We start from the raw sequence: 21240 nt of genomic DNA, 5'->3' as shown, positions 1-21240 counted from the left end.
AATGTTGCACCTGATAGGACATATGAGGAAAAATCCAGTTGACAACACTGTAGGACATTTGCTGGGCTGGTACATGTAATGTGTGTGGCTATAGGGATACATTGTGCCAAACTGGTGTGGTTTATGGATTAGGTGGATTTGGCTGTAGTTCCATTACAAAACTATAAGTTGCTGGCCTACACATTTGATGGTAATATATTTATGTGGTGTCAAGAGTTCATCTTGAGAAGATGGTTGTTTTTATGCATTATTTAATTCTAGTTAAATACATTTAGGAGCCTATTGGCCAATTATCTGGGCTTTCCCCAAAAATGTTATGATCATTTACACCACTGATTGCTCTAAAGCTCTAGAGCTATTTACTATGGCTTGCGTGTCTGGACAGGAATTTGCGAAAATAGTCTGTCCCAGCGAAGTACTTTACCCCCAGTGTTGTCTTTAGGCCCCCTTGTTTAGACAGCAAGTATCTACTGTGCATTTACATTACAGAGACGATACACTCTCTGATGGGCAAAAAATGATAGGATACGGTTGATGTAATTTTCAGATAGTGTAGGGAGTTTGTGAGCTAAGCATTCCGCAGCTTGGTAAATGGCTGCCCCCATCAAGATATACGGGGGCAGATATACTAAATGTAAAATTAGAGACCGTTGGAGTTATTGCTTTGATAAAAATGGGACTCTGTGCCATTGCTATTAGTAGGGCAGGAAATAGCAGATATAGTTAGGCTGGTATTGTTTTAAACATAAAATATAGAAACCATTGACGGACCTTGCCAGTGAGGTCTGCCAAGGATACATGTGTGTGTGTGTGTATGTGTATGTGTGTGTGCCTGTGCGCGTGTGTGTGTGTGTGTGTGTGTATCATGTGAACCTCAGATCCAATCATGAATCAATCTTTTTGGCCCTGGTTGCATTGTGATGAATGTTATAATGTTCTCTATAATACAATTGTGATTAGTGTTGTGGATATTTGTGCCTAAATATAAAGGCATCCACCCAAAAATCACACCCATTCATTTGCATAACCGTGTCCCAAAATATGTGATCCTAAAATATCACATATAGACCAACACCCCTAACTGATCCATATTCTTGTATTCATGTGCTAAATAAAATCATCATTCTGAAGGAGAATCTTTTGAAACAAGATTAAAGTTTTGTATTAATACTGTAGACTTCTATGTGAGTTCAGTGTGTTAGCATTTAACAGGCCTGGGCCTCCCAACTCTTTGATTTAGATGTGTCACTGTGTTCAACAGATGCATCCTATGGTGTAGTGATGAAGTTCTAAGGTATTTAAATCACTTTTATCTTTCTCTTTTATGGCTGCTCTCGTGAATGATATCCTATTTGTTGTTGTAACTAGAAATTGAAACAGATGGATTGAACTGATTCAATGTTAACTTTTTCAGTGCTGCAGGAAGGATTTAAAGGCAAACTACTGCACACCCAGGTCTTCTCATAATGGATGTAGCTTGTTATCCAGCTCTTGAATGCAACATGCTGAGTAATGTATAAGAAATAAGCTGTTTTTAAAGCAGGATCCTGTGTTTTACTTTTTAATAAAGTGAAGTGTTATCATGCTACAGATGGGTTAGGCAGGTGTATTGAGTGCATACAGACAGGCAGACGGAGCGATCTGAATACTATAGGTATATAGATGTAGTTTAATTTCTTTTAACAAGATACACAGTGCTGTCTAAGTATTTCCACTGAGACGGAAAATGTTCTGAGAAAACTATGTGTCAATCCTACAAACTCTATTAAATATAGTGTCATTTGTACCTGAGGGCCACAAAATAAAGCTTTGGTAGTCACACCTGGTCCACAAGCAACCAGAAGGACAGCTCCACCCAAAGTGATCCAGTGTTGGATATCTTTCAATATCTATAAATGTACAAAATTCATTTAATTGAAAATGACTCCCGATCCCATAAGGTTACTTACCTGGTGTCTGGAGTTCAGACAGGTCTCCAGACCAGCAGGAGCATGTACCAGACATGTGAGACCCATTGGATAGCCAGGACACTGAATCCCAGGTAAGTCATTACTTGGGAACAGGTCTTTTTTCCACCACAATTTTTTGACACTCACTAACATTAAAACAATCAAGTAAACATCATACTCGTGTGACAATACGTGGATAGTTGAGGATAATCAATGTTGAACTAGATGATGATGAGAGGACTGCTGCTAAATATGAGGACCATTTGCAGGCACGTCAAGCCTGAATATGAAGTTTGCTTTATACATACAAGTTGTTTTTTATATTAATATTAAGAAGCAGAGTGTGGGCCACAGACTTTTAAAGTGTCTGTTGTTTCTACACAATACAGACAACTAGGGTACTATTTAGTAAAGCAGAGGATCTGGTGACAAGCTATTAAGACCCGCATCCAGATGATATCTATGAATCAACTTTGCGACAAATGGTTCAGTTTTAAAATACTAATGTACTGCATTTTAATTATTTTTTAATTATTGTAAAAATAATTCTAATAATAATACTCACTAGTGGATAATGCACAATCTGCAAAAATTAGGTTCATGGCAGCCCACATATAACAATATGGTGACCCATATTTTGTGTTCTGTCACAGAGCTTAGGAATCCCTGCTTTACACTGCAGCTATGTCAGGCAGATGAACTTAGTATTTTCATATCCCTGATGTGGAGCAAAATTCCTCCCATTGATCAGAATACTATAATTGAGCTCAAGGCACAAAGTGTACACATTCCATTAAATGTGTGTTTTTATGTGTAATATTTTAGAATTAACTTTTCAGCAAAGCTAAAAAATGGTGGTGTGAAAGTCTGTAGAGCCTGAATGTGAGGCCTGTCCACAAGGGTACATGAGACCAGTAACTAGGGCTGGGAGTCTGGGATACATCAGAATTGAGGCTTTCAAGATATGTGAATAAAAGAACATGCAGATAACCCTTTGATGTGCCGTCTATCAGCACCATTCTGTTGGTGCAGCAAGTGGTTGCCAAGCACAATATATAGACACAGAAATCTGACACAGGGAGTGAGGAAACAAACAAAGAATAATGTACCTAGGAGAAACACAGGTCTGTCCTGAGACTGAACCATTAATACGTTGGGCCAATTGGTCTCTATGATCAAACAACTGTATATTATACAGTTTATCTGCATATCTAAGAATGACCTCTATCACAGCTAAGATGTTTATACAACTACATATATGTAAATGCACTAGAGAACTAGAGAAACAACAAAATGTATAAACACTTGTACTTAATACCTTCACTATTAGAGGTACTCTGTCGCTCAGTATGCATAACAATTCTTGTGCACATAGGTGTGTCTGGGGGTAATGTATACATTCCTTAGTCTATCAAAGCACATTTTATATTGTTGTTTATACAGTATCTTAAATAGGGATAGACACCAACAAAAAAGTAAAAAATACAATTTTCTTTAATTCTTTCCATAGTTATTGTTGTGCAATTAGTGCATAGCAAGAAAGTTACCAAAATGTTATTGTCTGCTTTAGGGGTTGAATATCTGTAAACATTCATGATGGAAACATAATATTGTGAAAAATGAATCCACAACCCTGATCTGGCTAAACCACTCCCTCATCTGCCAAAACTGTGTCTATTCTCAATTATCCACATAGTCTCTTTCCCAAATTCTACTCATTTAGGGTTGGACATAAGTCAATTTTAGACTCATTAGTTTATACATTTCTGTAGTTTTTGCATACATACCAAAATTGCACCTTGAGTATCTTACACTTGCAATGTCTTACACCTGATGTGGAAAAGGGGGGGGGGGGGGTGGGGTGGGTGGGGGCATGACAAATGTAAGTGTAGTAAGCTACCCCAGCATATATAACCTAATGGGACTTTGACGTATCAGCAGGTAGCGTACCTTTTTACAGGAGGCCAGGTGTGGACATTATTATTATTTATTTATTTATAAGGCGCCACAGTTTCTGTAGCACCGACTACAGAATCAATTAACAAATAGATGGGGTAATACACATAAGTAGCACAGATGAGTGTGAGTAATGCTGTCGGGACTTACACAGAGTGCAGCAAAAGATGACAAGATGTACGAGGGAGTCAGACAGTAGGTAAAGAGGACCCTGCCCATGACAGCTTACATTCTAGAGGAAGGGGTGGTGAGAGACAGTAGAACTAGCTGAGAGAAAATGGAGATGGTAGGTGAAGGAAGAGGAGGTGATGGATAAGATGGTCAAGAGGTGGTAGGATAAGTGAGAGTGAAAAGGTGAGTTTTAGGTGAACGTTTGAAGGACTGAAGGTTGGGGGAGAGTCAAGTGAGGTGGAGTAGGGAGATCCAAAGAATAGGAGCAGCAAGGCGAAGTCTTGGAGGCGATCATGGGAGGAGGTAATGAGCGGGGGTCAGAGGCGGAGGAGAGTGGTCGAGTAGGTTTGTTCCTAGAGTCAACATCAGAGATGTAAGGGGGAGAAGTGTCATTAAGGGCTTTGTAAGTGAGAGTAAGGAGCTTGAACTGAATTCTGAAACTGATGGGGAGCCAATGAAAGGATTTATGCAGAGGAGTAGCAGAAGAGGAGCGACAGGAGACGAAGATAAGCGAGCCGCATCACTCTGTATGGATTGAAGGTCATACAAGTGAGAGTCAGGAAGGCCAGTCAAATGGAGGTTGAACATAAATGAAGATGATTATGAAGTGTAGCAACTTGTGATTGGCTGCTTGCATATGGACCAATCCATCAGTATATCATTCATTAGTGTTGTGGCCTGTGGTCAAAGTGGCTGTATGGAAATGTAAGCAACTACAATTTGTTTTACAATGAAAGCAGTAGTAGAAGTATCACTGTATACAAGGTCACTTTGAATTCTGGTTGTGGCCATATTATATCAAGGCCCAGATGTCTAATCAGATTACTTATTTGTCATTTCAGTTTGGGCTACTGTAGAAATGAAGATTCTTTTGGATTTATAAAGCATGTGGGGAATGTTTGTATCTAATTACATTTTGTAAAGACAAAGCAAGTTTCACATTTATTAATAACACTATCAATTATTATATGCCCCTAGTACTCTACCTTTCACTTCCTCTTTCAAAATTCCCAGACATATCAAAGATAAGATCCCTCTTCTCTCACTCCCACCATGCCCTAGTGGACTCCTTCACTATATTGATAGAAAAAGGGGTGTATTTAACAATAGGACCGTTTCTCTGGTGATAACAATGATTTTTTGATTACTGATGAAATCAATAATAGAAAAAATCCCTTATATACACAATGTATCTAATAATGTCACAAAGGAAGCAGAGCAATACTCAGTGCCTGCCAATACTGACCTGAATGTGTAAGAAACTAACATCAACTTGTGCATAATCCAGAGATAAGACAGCAAAAAGTCAAAATAACTGTCCCTACTAATAAATAGTTAGAATCTAAGTCATTATGATAAACTATAAATCACTAATAGTGTCCTTTAAGTGCCAACCTCTCATAAACCTGGAGAGAATATGGAGAAGTTCAAAAACAAAAGCCAAATAAAAAAACTAAAATTACCTAAGGAAAAATAGTTTATCGCCTACTCCCTGCTTTATATCAAGCTTATAAAGGACTATGCAGTTTATTTTCTATTGTTTCTGTAAACAATTAAATCCCTTAACTTTACAGTGATAGAAATCGAACAAGAGCCAGATAGCTTGAAGTTATAATACAATATGACATATCAGTGTCGGACTGGGGCATGAAGGGCCCACCGGGGGACTGCAACGCTAGGGGCCCACCAGAGGGGGTGTGGCCAGCCATCATAGAGGTCGAGACCAGACACTAAAGGGAGAGTGGTCAGCCCACGAAGGACAGCTAGCACCATAGTGTAGTATATAAAGAATGTAGTGTGCTTATCCTTCTCTTTTAAAATGACAGGCTGACTGCGCACTTAGTTACTAACCTGCTCATGCTCCTCTGGGCGGTTGGATATCCGGAAATCCTACTCTCATCTGCCCTGCTCAAAGTGAAAAACACACTACCGCGCAGGTTCAGAGAGCCCAGACGCGACTCTCTGCACCTGTGTGGTAGTGTGTTTAACGGGAGTGTTTGGCAAAAACGGGGAGGGGGGGAGGAGTTGCGCTCTACCCCTACTGTTGCAAGAGCAGCATTAACACAGGTTATCCCTCTCTACGAACTAATAATATACTGAAAGATAAGCGCTCATTGACTTATATATTATTCCAAGTGTAATGCTAATAATAAAATTTGTATTCTTTTATCTTGAATGCAATTCGTATTTTTCTATAGCTTGTAATAGGCTGTGAGCAAGAGGCTCGGTTCAATTAGTGGGATAACATTTAATGTTAGTTTTATCACAATTTATTGAATCCTGGTTAAAATACATAAAAATACATTAATATAGACAAATAAAATACTCCAATTAAACCACAGTATTTATATTATGAGGCATTGATTTCTATATACATACATATGGTATGGCATCAATTGAACATACATAAAAAAATCAGCCAAACCTAGGTATATAGACCTGGACTAGTCTAGCTACTGGGAGGCAAATGGCAGTGGGTATAAATGCTGCATTGATCCAGATATAACACAGTCACTGATATCTCAATAAAATAATGTTCATAGCATACAAGTCCAGTAGATGGGAATTGGTATTTCTTTAAGTCTCTGCTAGTGCAATATAAATATTCAGATCACTGTCCACATATATCACATGGTTATTGCTGCGATGCTTTCAAATTTAACTTTGTTTACTTGCAGTTTTGATGTATATAGAGATGGTGGCCGGGTACCCAGTGTGCTGAAGTCAGAGGATGTTTCTCGTGGTCCGTGCTTGTTACTGTTGGAGAGGAAGGTGCCTGCGTTCCACTGTGGAACGCATCTGTCCCTTCCTGTTCTCGCGTATATCCAAAAGATGAAATGTATGCAAGTCGGGAGTCAGCTGTTTTCTTAGCTCCTCCCTAACAATGGAGGGGGCGTGGCTATAATGTGGGGGGGCCTACCGGTGGATAGTCCTGCTGCGCTGCAGGCCAGTCCGAGCCTGTTATATAGTAGTCTGCAATACATTTGCAAGGCAAAGGAATGCAGCACAAGTTCTTTAAGCACCTTAAGTAAACTGACAAACTGTTTGCCTTACACCTCCTTGTAACATTGTGTTTAAACTGCAGAGTTTGGACTAAATTCACAACTCCAAGTCTTGACATTTCTGTGAGCAGAAGAAAGGGAAATCGGCACAATTCATGGCAAGTAGCCAGATCTGTTTAATGACAAAGTTTCAACCATACAAGGACCTCTGGATAGATCCTCCACACTCAGAGACCTTACAATAGCACAGATTTATTCTGTATATAAACACTGCACATTTTTACAACCTCTGATTAAAGGCATGTACAATGTTATTAAAAGTATAAACACTATGGGCAAAGGTAAGCATACTTATATGTGTTTCTACTGTGCATGTATCTGTAGGTGCATTACCTTTCTAATATTCCACTTTTAGACAGACTTTTTCACCCAATCCTACAATCTGCTGTTCCTTCCCTATTGTTTGTATTTTGAGTTTCATGGAACTACTCTACTGGCTCCCAAAATTTGGCACAACGTAAACCATTGTGAATGGTGGGTAAAGCCCACCCATGGCCAGCTAATTTGTTCAATGGGTACAGGGATGACAAGTATACAACAGGCTAAGTATTTTGTGTACAGTCACAAGTGATCCACTCCTCTGATTTGAGGAGGACTGGGCAATTTATTCTGAGTGTCACTGGGTAAAGTGTGAAAGATTCAACCAGTCATGTACTGTCATGATAGACAAGGTTGGTGTTGGTGGGCTACTTTAAGGTGGAGCTCTAAGTTTGTCCTAAACATACAATTTCCAGGTGCCCTCTCTAGTAGTAACCATTAGTTTTGTGCTCACTGAAACGTCTAGCTAGAATAAAGACTTATGTCCAAGTTACCTTGAGATACAACTACCTAGACCAGAACCATAGATAAAGCTGCTGCTGTAAGCTGGAGAAAGTAACCATTATGTATCTTAATCTAACAAACAATTTTAAAAATAACAGCTGGCACCAATTTATTCACACCGACATCATGTCAGGGGGCTTCGTCGTGACAGGGGGCCCATGAAAGGGTCCAGTGACCTCAACCATGCTACTACTGAAGTTCCGAAGCCCCTTGTGTTATGGCTGCATTGCTATGGTGCTTGTCATGTGATGGGTGGGCCGTGTGGCTGCAGTGTGCCACAATGTGTTGTAATTTCTCAAGGTAGAAGATCACTGCAAGACCCCACCACCAAGATAAGGTACAATCTACAGTGTATAGTTGATCTTCTGAGCTGCATTAACTTGGAACATCCAGTTCAAATCTTACCACCCACCTGTGAGAAAACCACCACAATAAAACAGGTGTGGTGGTTTACTACAAAAGTGCACTCTCTGCTCACACTCAATTTAAAGTTGCCAATAGGAAATATATCCAGGGGCACACATGTTACCTACAATCAGAGAGTCTGGTGGACAGAACCAAAGGAAATCTAAGACTTTCATATTAAGCACCATAACGCTTTCATCCAAATCTGCATGTGGCTCATAGTCACACAGTATATACCATTCAACCTTTCCTTGAAGTTTTGGGTGTAAATAAACTCATCTCTCAAGGAGAGGAGGTCCCAGGATCAAAATTTGTCAGGGAAAGCCACAATTCTTATTTGTAGTCAGGCACACCTCCCCACCACACTGTTGTCAAACTCCACCATTGGTACCAGGCTAGTTGGTTTTGCCCCCATACATAATGAACACTTTTCTGTCCTGGATAAGTGCGGTTTTCAGTGTTTTGTACTGTTTGGCATTGTGGGTAAATTTGAGTTTTATTTGAAACTGTCTGAATGTTGGTTGATATATATGAATGTTCCAGAGTATTTCTGGGATGAACAACTACAGGTCTTGAAGGTCAGGCTAGAGTTGCTGAAAATACTTACTCATCAAAATAATGAGTCCATTGAGGAATATACTCAGGATATTCTTAACAAATGGCATAAGATGGGCATGTGTATACAACTCAGTTTCTGGAGTTGTGGTATGACGGACGTGGCTCTGACAATAAGGAAAGTGATATCTGGAGTAGAGGAGTATCACATTGTGAAACCCCAATGTACATATATAGTTGTAATGTGACCAAATGTGAGTTTGTTACATCAGTGTAAAGTTTGTAATAAACTACTAAAATATAAAGTCTTTGTAGATGTATTAAAAGGTTTGAATATGAATCATTGTAGCACTTTATGGAGGGAGGGGTGTCTGGTATTTAATGCTATAGACATGCTAATAATAAAGTTAAAAGCTCTATGCTCAGTGGATCAAGCAAACCCAAAACCAAAAAATCTCACAATGTATTGTGTGAGGAAGACACAACAAAATGATGCCTGTGCTGATATGTCCCATCTAGTCATAGAGGTAAATTTATCAAGCTGCGGGTTTGAAAAAGTGGAGATGTTGCCTATAGCAACAAATCAGATTGTAGATGTTATTTTGTACTAAATAAATGATAATTAGAATCTGATTGGTTGCTATAGGCAACATCTCCACTTTTTCAAACCTGCAACTTGATAAATTTACTTCTTGGTTTCACTTAGTGTAAAAACTCAAAAGAGATCAAAAAAACTAAATGAAAAATACTTTTAGAATGTTTTATCGTTTGAGGTTAATGTAGCCAGTTCCGGATTTGTGGATAGGCAACGGCCCTAGGGCTATAGAGGTTCCAGGACTGTACTCTGCTCGCTTTGCAAATTATTTTAAATGTCTATTATTTATTTAAATATTTAACAATGATCTCCATTAGTGCTAAATTATGTCTATGAATTTATCTTATACAGATGAAGTACATTAGGGGTTTGTAGAGAGATATGACCTTATGAGGAGGAAGAGAGAGTAATTTATGGAGCAGGAAAGAAAATGCTTTAGTGGAGCAAAAAAATCTAAATCCAGGCTTCTATGTAACTGTCTATGTGAACATGCTTTCAAAACTTGTATTCCTGTACATCAGTGATCTAAACACTTAAATTTCTGCCAGGAGATGGGCAGACAGGTCAATAATAAACATACAATTTGTCAGCATATTATTGGAATGAAATGATGATGTTTTGCTTTGTATAGTTTTCATATCACATGAGTTACTGTCAACTTAATGCTTCCCGTAAACGTGACCGAAGCTTTAAATAGCACCTGCTGATAGTGATCATTGCTGACATTTTCTAAATAGCACAGAGTCAGGGGCCAGCAACCTCTAAGAGCTGTGATCAGCTAACAAGTACTCACTGAATCTTCTTGGTAAAGTTCTTTGAGACTATGCCTCCCTCCTTCTGCTGTTCTTCGTGGTTACCTAGAGTTAGAAAGAAAAGTGAACAGAATTAACCACACATGCATACACTACGCATCAAAACATAGGCCCATTATAATACACTGCTTTTCCTGTTCAATGTAGATCTTAGCATTATCAAAGACTAGTTACTCTTTTGGAAACTAGTGTGCACATCACATCACATCAAAAATTGCCTCTGGAATACATAACAAAATGTGTGAAATAAAGATTTATTATAGTTGTTGCATATTTAATTGTTTTACATTTGCTAGGGACGTGGCTCACACTTTTGTCACTGTTTCGCTACTCACTTGGCTTGAGAAATCAATAGAGATTCTCAATGCACTAAATTATATATATATATATATATATATATATATATATATATATATAACATTGAAAAGTGGGGATTCACGGACATCAGTGGCTTGGAAGTGATTAAAAAAGACACCAATCTTCTAGTGCAGGGGTCGGCGTGCAGACCATTGTTTTCCAATACATCGAAGCTCCGGAGCTTCTTCACTAAAGTAGTAGAAGATGACCAAAAGAAAGCTGACTCAAGAGATGAGCAGCATATAAGAGAGTAGCTGTATACACATGTCTGAAATTGAACTGGGGGTACAACTATGTAGCATAATATGATTTAGGGGCACAACTAAATGGCATAATATGATTTGAGGATACTACTCTGTGGCATAATGTGAATTGGGGGCACAACTATGTGGCATAATGTGAATTGGATGCACAACTATGTGGTATAATATGAATTTGGGGCAAATCTGTTTGCCATAATATCAATTGGGGGCACTACTGTGTGGCAAATTATGATTGGGGAGGTAGAACTATGGACATAATATGATTTGGGGGCACAAGTATGTGACATAATATGATTTGGGGATACTACTGTGTGGCATGATATGAACCGGGGGCACTACTATGTGGCATAATGTGAATTGGGGGCACTACTATGTGGCACAATATGAACTGAGGCACGACTATGTGGTATCATCATCACCAGTTATCTATACAGTGCCACTAATTCCGCAGCGCTGTGCAGAGAACTCACTCCCTTCAGTCCCTGCCCCATTGGAGCTTACAGTCTAAATTCCCTAACATACACACACACACACACACACACACACACACACACACACACACACACACACACACACACACACACACAAACAAGAGACAGTGAGAGAGAGAGACTAAGGTCAATTTTATAGCAGCCAACTAACCTACTAGTATGTTTTTGGAGTGTGGGAGGAAACCGGAGCACCCGGAGGAAACCCACATAAACACGGGGAGCACATACAAACTCCACACAGAAAAGGCCATGGTCCGGAATCGAAATCATAACCCCAATGCTGTAATATGATTTGGGGATACTACTATGTGGCATAATATGAATTGGGAGCATAAATGTATGTACACGCATACAAAGTGGCATAAACGGGAAAAGGAAATCTAGTTAAGGGAAGATGGGGAACTGAAGTAAAAACAAGAGTGGATGTTAGTTTCTATATTTCCTCTGAGGGTCATAAAAGCCTATGTCAGGTCAGAGCCACATAGATGTCAGCTTAAAGGGTCGTATTTATTCTGTTTTATATAAGTCAATCCAAATGTCCTTTGCTTAAACAGTTTGAGTCCTGTAGTGATCATGCTTCTGCCTGACAACCACACGTATACCCTGATATTTATAGGTGCGATAAAGACATAGAGAAATCAGACACTTACATTTGCAGCATACAAGATTTTCCTAGTTAGTCACAAGTGATATTATGCTAATGTTTTGAGCCAGTAATTACATTTCTGATAAATCTCTAAGTGCTATACACTGATGTTATCACTGCTGCAAAATTGTTCGTGTTATTTTCATACGACCTTTTGAACTTTGCTCATTTAGTTGGATTAAAAAGTAGTAAGTACGAGTCAATGATATGGCAACAAGTTAGATAATTTAATGCATATTAATTATAAAAATGATCCGTGCTGCTGATCACTGCCCTCTGTCAGCTGCTCCTTAGTTTATTCTCATGCACAAAGCCCTTTGACGCAGCTGTTTCTGTAGATGTCAGAAGGGTCATTTGCAGCTCTGATTCTATTCACACTACAGTTGATTAAATATTACTTAAAATAGCATTATTCTTTCTTGTTTTAGCTGCAAAAGTACAGTCACTAAGCAAATGTAATGTTTCAAGACAACATGACATGTATCAATTAGTATTTTTGAAACGGTAAAAATGTATTGTTCATCTTTTGCAACTCTATAGATGTTTAAGGCAATACAATGCCATGACCCAAAATTAATCATTTATAGTACAGATACCTACTATGTGTAAAAGTGTCACTTTTTTTAACATTGGGGTGTTTGTAGCTCTGACTATTGAACTGCATTTTATTCTAAGGGCACTGTGAAGATACCAGGTTTATCTGGCTCAATTCTACCCAGGCAGGGGCAGGCTGGGTTGGAGGGCAGGTGGGCATCTGCCCCCAGGCTGGTCCCATAGTGGGCTACCTTGGGCTGGGTCACTGGGCCATCTGCATTTTCTTTCCTTAAAAATGTTTCTAATAGGTTGCTGAGTCGAGTCTTGCCCTCCAGGGCTAAAATTTGGCAGCCCTCCCCCGCACCCAGGGGTGTCTTATTATGCCAGGGAAGCCTACCCAGTAACTTCTAGGGTTCTTATAGCTACTCAGGCAAAAGAAAAGTAGAACAGTACATTTATTGTAATAAAAACAATCAGTAGAATACTATGTACAAACAGTAAATAAATGTTAGGCAGGTTTCCCACATTATCTGTCCCTTACCCTACTAGCTTAAGGAGTTACAGTCACCTGGAAAGTCCTGACTTGCATAATCCAAGTCCCATGGAGTATGAGCTGTAGGTGTACCAACAGGATGCTCAATCCAGCAGAAGCCTAGACCTCAACACTGGAGTTATTCCCAGGATCAAATATAAAAATACACACGCTCCCCTGTGTCTCCCTCTATCCTCTATATTCTGTTGTTTTCTCACTCTCTAGGGGCTGATTCAGGGGTGTCCTTAGATAGTGGGATACTCTGAGAGTGGCTCTCTGTCAAAAAGGGCTGTTACAGGGCTCGCCATGGGGTCAACCCAGATCTAGCTTCCAGCTGATCAGGACTTCCTGTCAAGAAAGGAGGGGGGAGAATGAATGTAGTATAGTGCCCTCACCTGTATCCTGGAACTGGACCCCACCTGATTCTTACCCATAACCCACCTGGCTTTAAATTGAGAACAATGCATAACAGCATCACTGCAGTAACAACAAACACATTTTTACAATGGATAACACAGAATGAAAAGGTTTCCTATATAGGCATGACTAAAATATCCCCTTATCCACATGCAATTAGATAAAAAGTGCATGTTATGCTACACATTTTGTGAGAAATGAGGGACAGGCGGATTAAGGTGATATCAAAATCGTTTCGTCACAGACACCTTTGTCATATTTTATTTTGTGCTACATGAAAAAACAGTCAGTATTTAACTTATGTGCAAAACAGAGCACTCATTTGCACCCCTTCAATTGTAATATGGGTTTTTCCAGGAGACTGAAATAAGGATCCTCTTCATTTAGGATCCTTAATGAATCAGGACCATTATAGTTAAATTTGTTCTTGTTTTATGTTTTTGCTGGTTTGTTATTATATTTTTACCAGTTGTTATTTTAATTTATGTTCAAATAAAAGTTATGTGCGTTTGGATGTGAATTCACATGTAGTAAACATAGTGCAAATGCTTCAGCCTGTATGCCTGTACGCTTCTGGAAAGTATGTATTGTTTATACAGAGCGTATTCCCGTCCCTACTCAAATTGTAATGTATCTTAAGAAACATTTGGATCTGAATATGGGCAGAACTATAAAAGTTGCATGCTCTTTTTAAGCATGGAAATTACGACCAATTTGTGTTCCGACTTGAATCAGGCCCAAAATGTGTAAAGAAATATGGTAAGAAAACCCCAAGAGCTGTACTCATACACACCATGTATAAACTAACACTCATACAGTGTAATCTGTAATAAAGTACACTTATTATTCTTGGTAAAAAGTGACTTACAGAGACAATGTAAACATTGGTCTGGTTACTTGGGCCAAAAACACATGCGATCCTTTACGGTTAAAAATTATTTATTAGTTCAAATAAAATATCACCAAACATAGTTATAAACATAAAATAATTTCCATAATTTGACACTTTGTTATTGATCCGGTGTATCCATGCAGCTGAAGTGAGATACTGTCTTTGTGAAGCCTGGACCTGTACATACCCCAATGTGTCATGTTACGGAATGTGATAATTCTATACTTTTTTGTATTTTAAATATTAATTTTAATAAATATTATCTAAAGCCTAGATAATAAGAATAGACATACTAATTATTATATTATGGATTTCTAAGTCACCACAAAGCTACAGATTCTAGCTATCATTTTCTAGAATGTTCTAGGTAAATGATAGCTAGAATCTGATTGGTTGCTATGGGCAACAGTTCTACTTTCCTTCTTAGAAAGTTTTAAAAATATACCCCTTTAGCAGAGGGGCATTTCAGACCGATATTTAAAACCTAAGACTATCTCTAGAAATTGGGAACAATTGGCAACTATGTCACCAAATAGTACAGTACACATTTGTACATTACTACCACTGAACTAATATGCTTATAACTGCTTTTTACTAATCTGCAAACATAGAAATATACTTTTTGCAAAAATGCAAGATAGACATAAGAGAGATTTCAGACTTAACTTCATATTGGACTGATAAATACAATATTACAAACCAAGAAACTGTACCAAACATAAGGCACAACATTGGTTCAATCTGGCACTGTTACTTTATATGAATATATTTGGTTTTGCAGTCCCTAAAATCCAATTGACTTACAAGCCAATTGGAATTCATTGGATTGTGTTCAATATGAATAGGCCTAAATAATATTTTAAAATAATTTGAGTACAGTATATAACTTAATTTATGCTTTAAGGCTTTAAATGACAGAGAACAAAATGTGTGGCTTCTTATATCCAGGTTAAATACTGCGTGGAGAGTCCGCAAGTGTCAAATTTAAGGTTAGTATGTGAGAAAATTCTCTGATTTCTCATTGGTCATTCCCGTGTTTGCCAAACAGGTTCAATGGACATGGTAAAACCACTCCTGCAAAGTATTATTAGAGAGTTAAACTTCCATATCACATGCTTAATACATGATAAATACAAAAGTAGTAATCACCAACATTCACCCTCTACTTTGTTCTCAGTTTCAGGTATAACAGATCCTCCATCTTTGTATACAATGACAAGGAACAGGTAAATATGGCCATGCCCAAATAACCTTACAATCTGAGAGGTGTGGGAAACCATTGATACATAAGGTAATATGTATCTATCACTGTTTCTATAACTGAAGGCAAAGGGGGAGATTTACTAAAGTGCAGTTTCACTGAGCCACAGATACATTTAAAATTGTGTTCTTTATTAAGCAATGCAATAAGAGAACAGCCACCGTGCAATCTGTGCTGGCATTTGGCAAACAGCATAAGACTACACAGACTGAGCTGTTTTATTATTATTAATAATAATAATAATAATAATAATAATATTAATAATAATTATAATAATAATAATAACAATCATAATAACAATAACTGAGAGACAATGAGCATATGTCGCTCTGCCATAGCATATAAGAGCCCAGCTTATTTAGCATGAGGCATGGTCCTCTAGGGGCAGAGGCGGTTAGGCCATAGATCTTACTGGGATTTTTTCCCGGTAGGCCGTTGGCTTCATAAGGCCGCCTGGAGGCAATGAGACAGTGACAAGCTGTGTGCTGCAGCAGACACTGCTCTGTAGACGTACAGGTCTTTTAATCAATTGCAGAGCCTGCAGGCTTTATTTATTAGTTATATGTTAGGAAGGCCTAATGCTTGATCAATTTCTCTGGGTTTGATCAGCGATGCCTAAACAAATCCTGCTGAGTGAGACAGGGGCTGAGACATGAGGGGGACACAGTCTGAGAGGTGAAAGAGAGACAGGCTGAGAGCTTAGAGATAGACTGGCTTAGAGAAATAGGCAGCTATTAGAAAGACAGTCTGAGAGGTAAAAGAGAGGCAGCTATAAGAGAGACAGGCTGACAGAGACAGATTGAGAGCATAGGCAGAGACAGCTGTGAGAGGCAGTCTGCTAGAGAGAGATAGGATGAGAGACGCAGCTATGAGAGAGACAGACAGAGGTAAAAGAGAGACAGGATGAGAGAGACAGCTATGAAAGAGACAGGTTGAGAGCTTAGATAGAGACAGCTGTGAGAAAGACATGTTGAGAGACTGACAGGTTGAGAGCTTAGAGACAGCTGAGAAAGACATGTTGAGAGAGAGAGACTGAGAGCTGAGAGAGGCTGAGAGAGAGGGAGACCCCTGTGAGGGAAACAGGCTGAGAAACAGAAAAGCATAGAGATAGGTGTACACAGAGCTAGTAGAGAGAGAGACATCTGTGAGACGCAGGATGAATGCAGAGAGAGACCTCTGCTTGGCTCTGATGAAAATCTCCTGAGGAGCACTGCACAGAAACATCTCTCCAGCCCCAACTCTCCCTACACTATAGCCACTCCCTGGCTTCCACGTCCGCTAAACTCTCACACCAGACGAGCAGCCCCTCACCCATGGAAGAAGTTCCAAGCTGCAGATACCCCTCCTCCTCCTCCTGTCCGGCAGCCAAGAAGGGAAATTGTCCAGCAGAGATCTAGCTCACTCCAACAGGTTGCATAGTTAACCGTTTTCCTCTGCCATTACCACAGTGCAACTAGTCCTCAGAAAAAAGAGGCTGACATAGGTCGACAAGGACGTCAGCATCTGTACAGCCTCAAGTAAGTATTTGAGTGGAGGGTGATGTCTTCCGACAACACCCTGATCAGTTTGTTTACCGAGATCTGAGTCATTAGACATCTCAATGACCAAGACCCTACTCAGTGTATACATGAATATATAGAATTCCCTAAAATGCCTGCCGTTATTGTGACTCTGACAGTCATTGTGTGTTGCATTGGCCGATTTTGCTAGGGATAATGGTTTGCTAACCATGTCTAATTTTGTATTGGCCCAATTTGCAGTTGATTTGGTCTTGTCTACTTGAGGCCACTTTCAGAATTTTCCCCAGGGCGACTTAAGTTTCTAATCTGCCCCTGTCTAGGGGAAGCCCCAAAATACAATCAGTCCCCCTCTCCTAGACATTATAGGCCTAATGCTGAATAGATTTGGGTCCCTCCTAGTACTCCTAGCGGTTGGGTAACATGGTCAATTTTTTTTTAAATTAGATTGTCAACCTACAGGGGGGTTCAATGTGAAAAATTGGAAATGTCACATCTAGTCCATCCTACTAATACTTTAGACCACCCCTGTCAATAAAATATTTATGTTGTTCAATACTGGCTCAGTTTCTAATAATTTTTTTATGTACTTAAATTTATGATGAGAGTGAAAGAACAGACTACCTTTATTACAAGTGCCAGTTGTGTGTATTTAATACTTCTTATTACATTATTCGGACTGTTCTGGGAAGTGAGCTCCATTTGAAGTATAGAACGAGATCCAAACACTACCAGCTGTGCGCTTGTACAAAGTCCTTCTGTGGAGAAGAGAGTCGCCCCTGAAAATAGAACCTTTACACTTCTTTCCTTGCAATTATCTCTCTCCTAAAATGGAAATATTTTTTCTGCACTGATCCAAAAAATAGGGCACCTACTCCTTACTTACTAGGAACGCTCTATCTGCAAACACCGCTATCTCTTTCTGTAAACCCATTCACCGGAAAGCTAGCCGCACTTGCGGGTTCAAAACTGATCTTGTACTTCATAGCTGATGATTTACACTTTTTCAAAGTGGTTGTGATCGTACTTTTAAGTACGCTTATTATGTATGTACAATAAGTTGTTCGTTAGTGACAGGACAATATGGTCTTGTATCATAGACACGCTCTAGCAGTAAAGCTGATAGGTGGAATCATGTTTGACAGGGAATAAAGTACAATACAACAAATAAACTTGTTTATTCTTTTTTTAAAAAATGTGAAATATATTATCCAAAATGCTTGGGTTATGGGGTTTTCTAGCTAAGGGCTTTTCCCAACATTTACAGCACCTTGCCTAAAATATTCTAAAACACATAAAAAAACTATCCTTTTTCCCCCACACTTCCTCTGGCATACTAATTGTTTAGATGATGTCCATGTATTCATTTTAGCAAGAAACACTTAGGAGGTCATTTACAATGAGCAAAATGGCAGAGGAACAATGCAAAATAAGCTTTCATTCCGCCATGTACCTTAATTTGCACAAGTACACCTAGATTTACACCAATGCGAATAGGCTTATAGCATAGCATAGCAAGACGGAGCTGTTTTCGCAAGAGCGCACTTTGCACAGGTCGAGGGGAGAAGTTGGGCAAAGACAGCTTGCTTCTTGCTAAGTATAAAGTGCTGGAACGGTGTGAAAATCAGAATTCATATTGAGGAGCATAAATATGGAAACAGTTGTGTGCAGAGGGGTGCAGCATTTTCACTCCACTGAAAGTCTTATAGTCTAGTGCTATACCTCCAGGCTGCGCTTCAACAAAGTGCATTTCTTGCACATCCAACCATGTAATAAAAGTACGTCACACATACAAACAGAAATTTTACGAAACTTCTAAAACATCTAAAATCTGTGTTTCGGCTATAAGCTAACTGTACTGACACAGTACCTGGGCTATGTACTATAGTAAATAAATAAATAAATGTCAGAGTTTCAGGGAAAGTGACTGTTTTTAAAGTTTTAATTAATTTCCTTAAAAAGTCAGCAGTGTTGTCTTTGCCCAAATCATTAAGGTTAATGGTTAGACGGAGTTAAAAAACGAATTGGATGGACTAATGATTAAACTGAAGAATCACAGATTTAAGATTGTGCAGTATTGTAATCCTACTGTACAACACAACCTCCTTTGCTTCTAAACTGCCGTAAAAGGATTAAAGAACAGATCAGATATGGTTTTCATCCAAAGCCATTTCTGGCAATGTAAATTAAGTTATAACATTAACAGTAACCACTCAGTTATTGGTTTACGGTTCACTTACCTGATACTTCTACAAATCCATCTCTGGTTTTCACAGTCAATTCCTCAGGTGTGAAACTTTGTACATTAACACACTCCTTCCAGGGCTGGCTGGGGGTGGCCACAGTATTCCGAGGTTCTGGGTAACCTGTGTACCTGGCACTATATCCGGGAGGAGAAACGCCAGATGTCCGTACCATTCCTGATCTCAAGGGACTTGACCAAGAGGCAGTCAGCCTAGGCTTCGCCCAATCTGGCCAGTCCATGGTTAAGTCATCTGGAAATCCAAAATCATCATCTAGGAGACGAGAAGACAAACCTTGATCTCGGAAAGGGTCCCGGGCACCCCTCTGCCTACTTGCGGGGTAATGACAAGTGAAGGGCAACTGACTGTCTGCCATATCTGCGCAAAGTTTTAGAATATATCAAGAAAGTAAATCAACAATAATTCCAAATACAATTAATGGTAGTTAGACAAAGATTGCAGCAGTTCACTGATATTTCCAAAGAATAAAGAGAAGGAAGCTGAGCCAAGATAAATTAAAAGTAACTGAAATTCTTCAGAGAATTAAGCACAGTCATTGGGAGTGAAGGCAATGTCTTGATCCTCTGGTTTTATTCTGCAAATGCTCTGCACTGGCTAAAATAAACATCACAGCCATCAGTCGAGAAAGTTCTGTAAACTTCTGTACTGCAGTGAATGGCTCCTATTTATATCTTCCTGTTAATGCTTGCAGCCTGTGGCCTGTCAGCTGGGTATTTGGAGCCTATGAAACACCCTCCAAGAATCTGCTTTTGTAACAGCTGATGACTCCCAGAAGAGACTGGACTTGTTACTCAGGGTGTCCAATTTTAGACGGCTGTCTCCTGCTGGTCCGTCGTTTAAACCTTCCCTTCTTTTCCTCCCCCTTTCCTATGTCATACTCCTTTTTTTCTGTCAGGCAGGGATGTGTTTGAACACATTGGCATCAGTGTAGATCTGCATTTAGATGAGGTCATACTTTGTGTTATGATTTAATTACTGGAATTAAAGTCATTTAAAACCACCCCACGCCCTTTCTTGTGTATTCCAAATCCCTCTTATTATGCCATTTAGTATAATTATATGTTGTTTTCACATATACATATTGTGTGTCATAGATGACACAAATACTCTTTTTAGTTATGTTAGATAGTGTGTAATCACCTGTTCCAATAATGTAACTAGAGATGTTCACTGACCCCTGTGTTTTGGTTTTGGTTTTGAATCTGGATTAGCTTTGTGTTTTGGTTTTGGTTTTGGCAAAACCGCCCTCGTGTTTTTTGGTTTCGGATCCCGATTTTCTTCTAAGTCCCTATTTTTTTTTATCCCTACACTATTATTAACCTCAATAACATTAATTTCTAATAAATTCCAGTCAATTTTTGTCAAGTGACAAGAACACTGCTACCCCTCCTGTTTCTGTATGAGCAATGGCTCTGAGCAATGTCACTGGAGACTGGAGAGTGACAAGAACACTGCCACCTCTGTTTCTGTGTGAGCAATGGCGCTGGATCTCCTGGGGAGGGAGGTACTTATGGAATCTAATCCCCGCAAGATCCGACAAGGCAACCATGAAGTTTTGCCTTGATTCAGATTCGAGGACGCGCAACAGTAATGAGTCGACTTGTGAGCCAACTCGGATCCCCTAAGTTCGGGTTGGCTCAGTTTTCAGAAAACTGAGCCTGAGCATCATCATCATCATTTATTTATATAGCGCCAGCAAATTCCGTAGCGCTTTACAATTGGTAACAAACATTAATAAA

The 21240-nt window shown here is 39.2% G+C and overlaps 1 protein-coding gene across 1 annotated transcript in view; it reads right to left on the bottom strand.

The window, feature by feature from the left end:
* The window catches only part of HSPB8 (heat shock protein family B (small) member 8), a 32069-nt gene extending 11748 nt beyond the window's left edge, over nt 1-20321 (bottom strand). Inside the window, exons 1-2 of the mRNA XM_075178542.1 lie at nt 19478-20321; nt 10309-10372 (exon numbers count right to left, since the gene is read on the bottom strand). Of these exons, the coding sequence (XP_075034643.1) occupies nt 10309-10372; nt 19478-19856 (443 nt within the window). The 5' untranslated portion in view covers nt 19857-20321. The remainder of the gene's footprint in view (nt 1-10308; nt 10373-19477) is intronic.
* Nucleotides 20322-21240: the final 919 nt, after the last annotated feature.

This window comes from Mixophyes fleayi, chromosome 1 (assembly GCF_038048845.1).
Source record: "Mixophyes fleayi isolate aMixFle1 chromosome 1, aMixFle1.hap1, whole genome shotgun sequence".
Taxonomy (NCBI): Eukaryota; Metazoa; Chordata; class Amphibia; order Anura; family Limnodynastidae; genus Mixophyes; species Mixophyes fleayi.
Note: the sequence above shows the minus strand (reverse complement) of the source record. Positions and strands in the feature narration are given on the sequence as shown.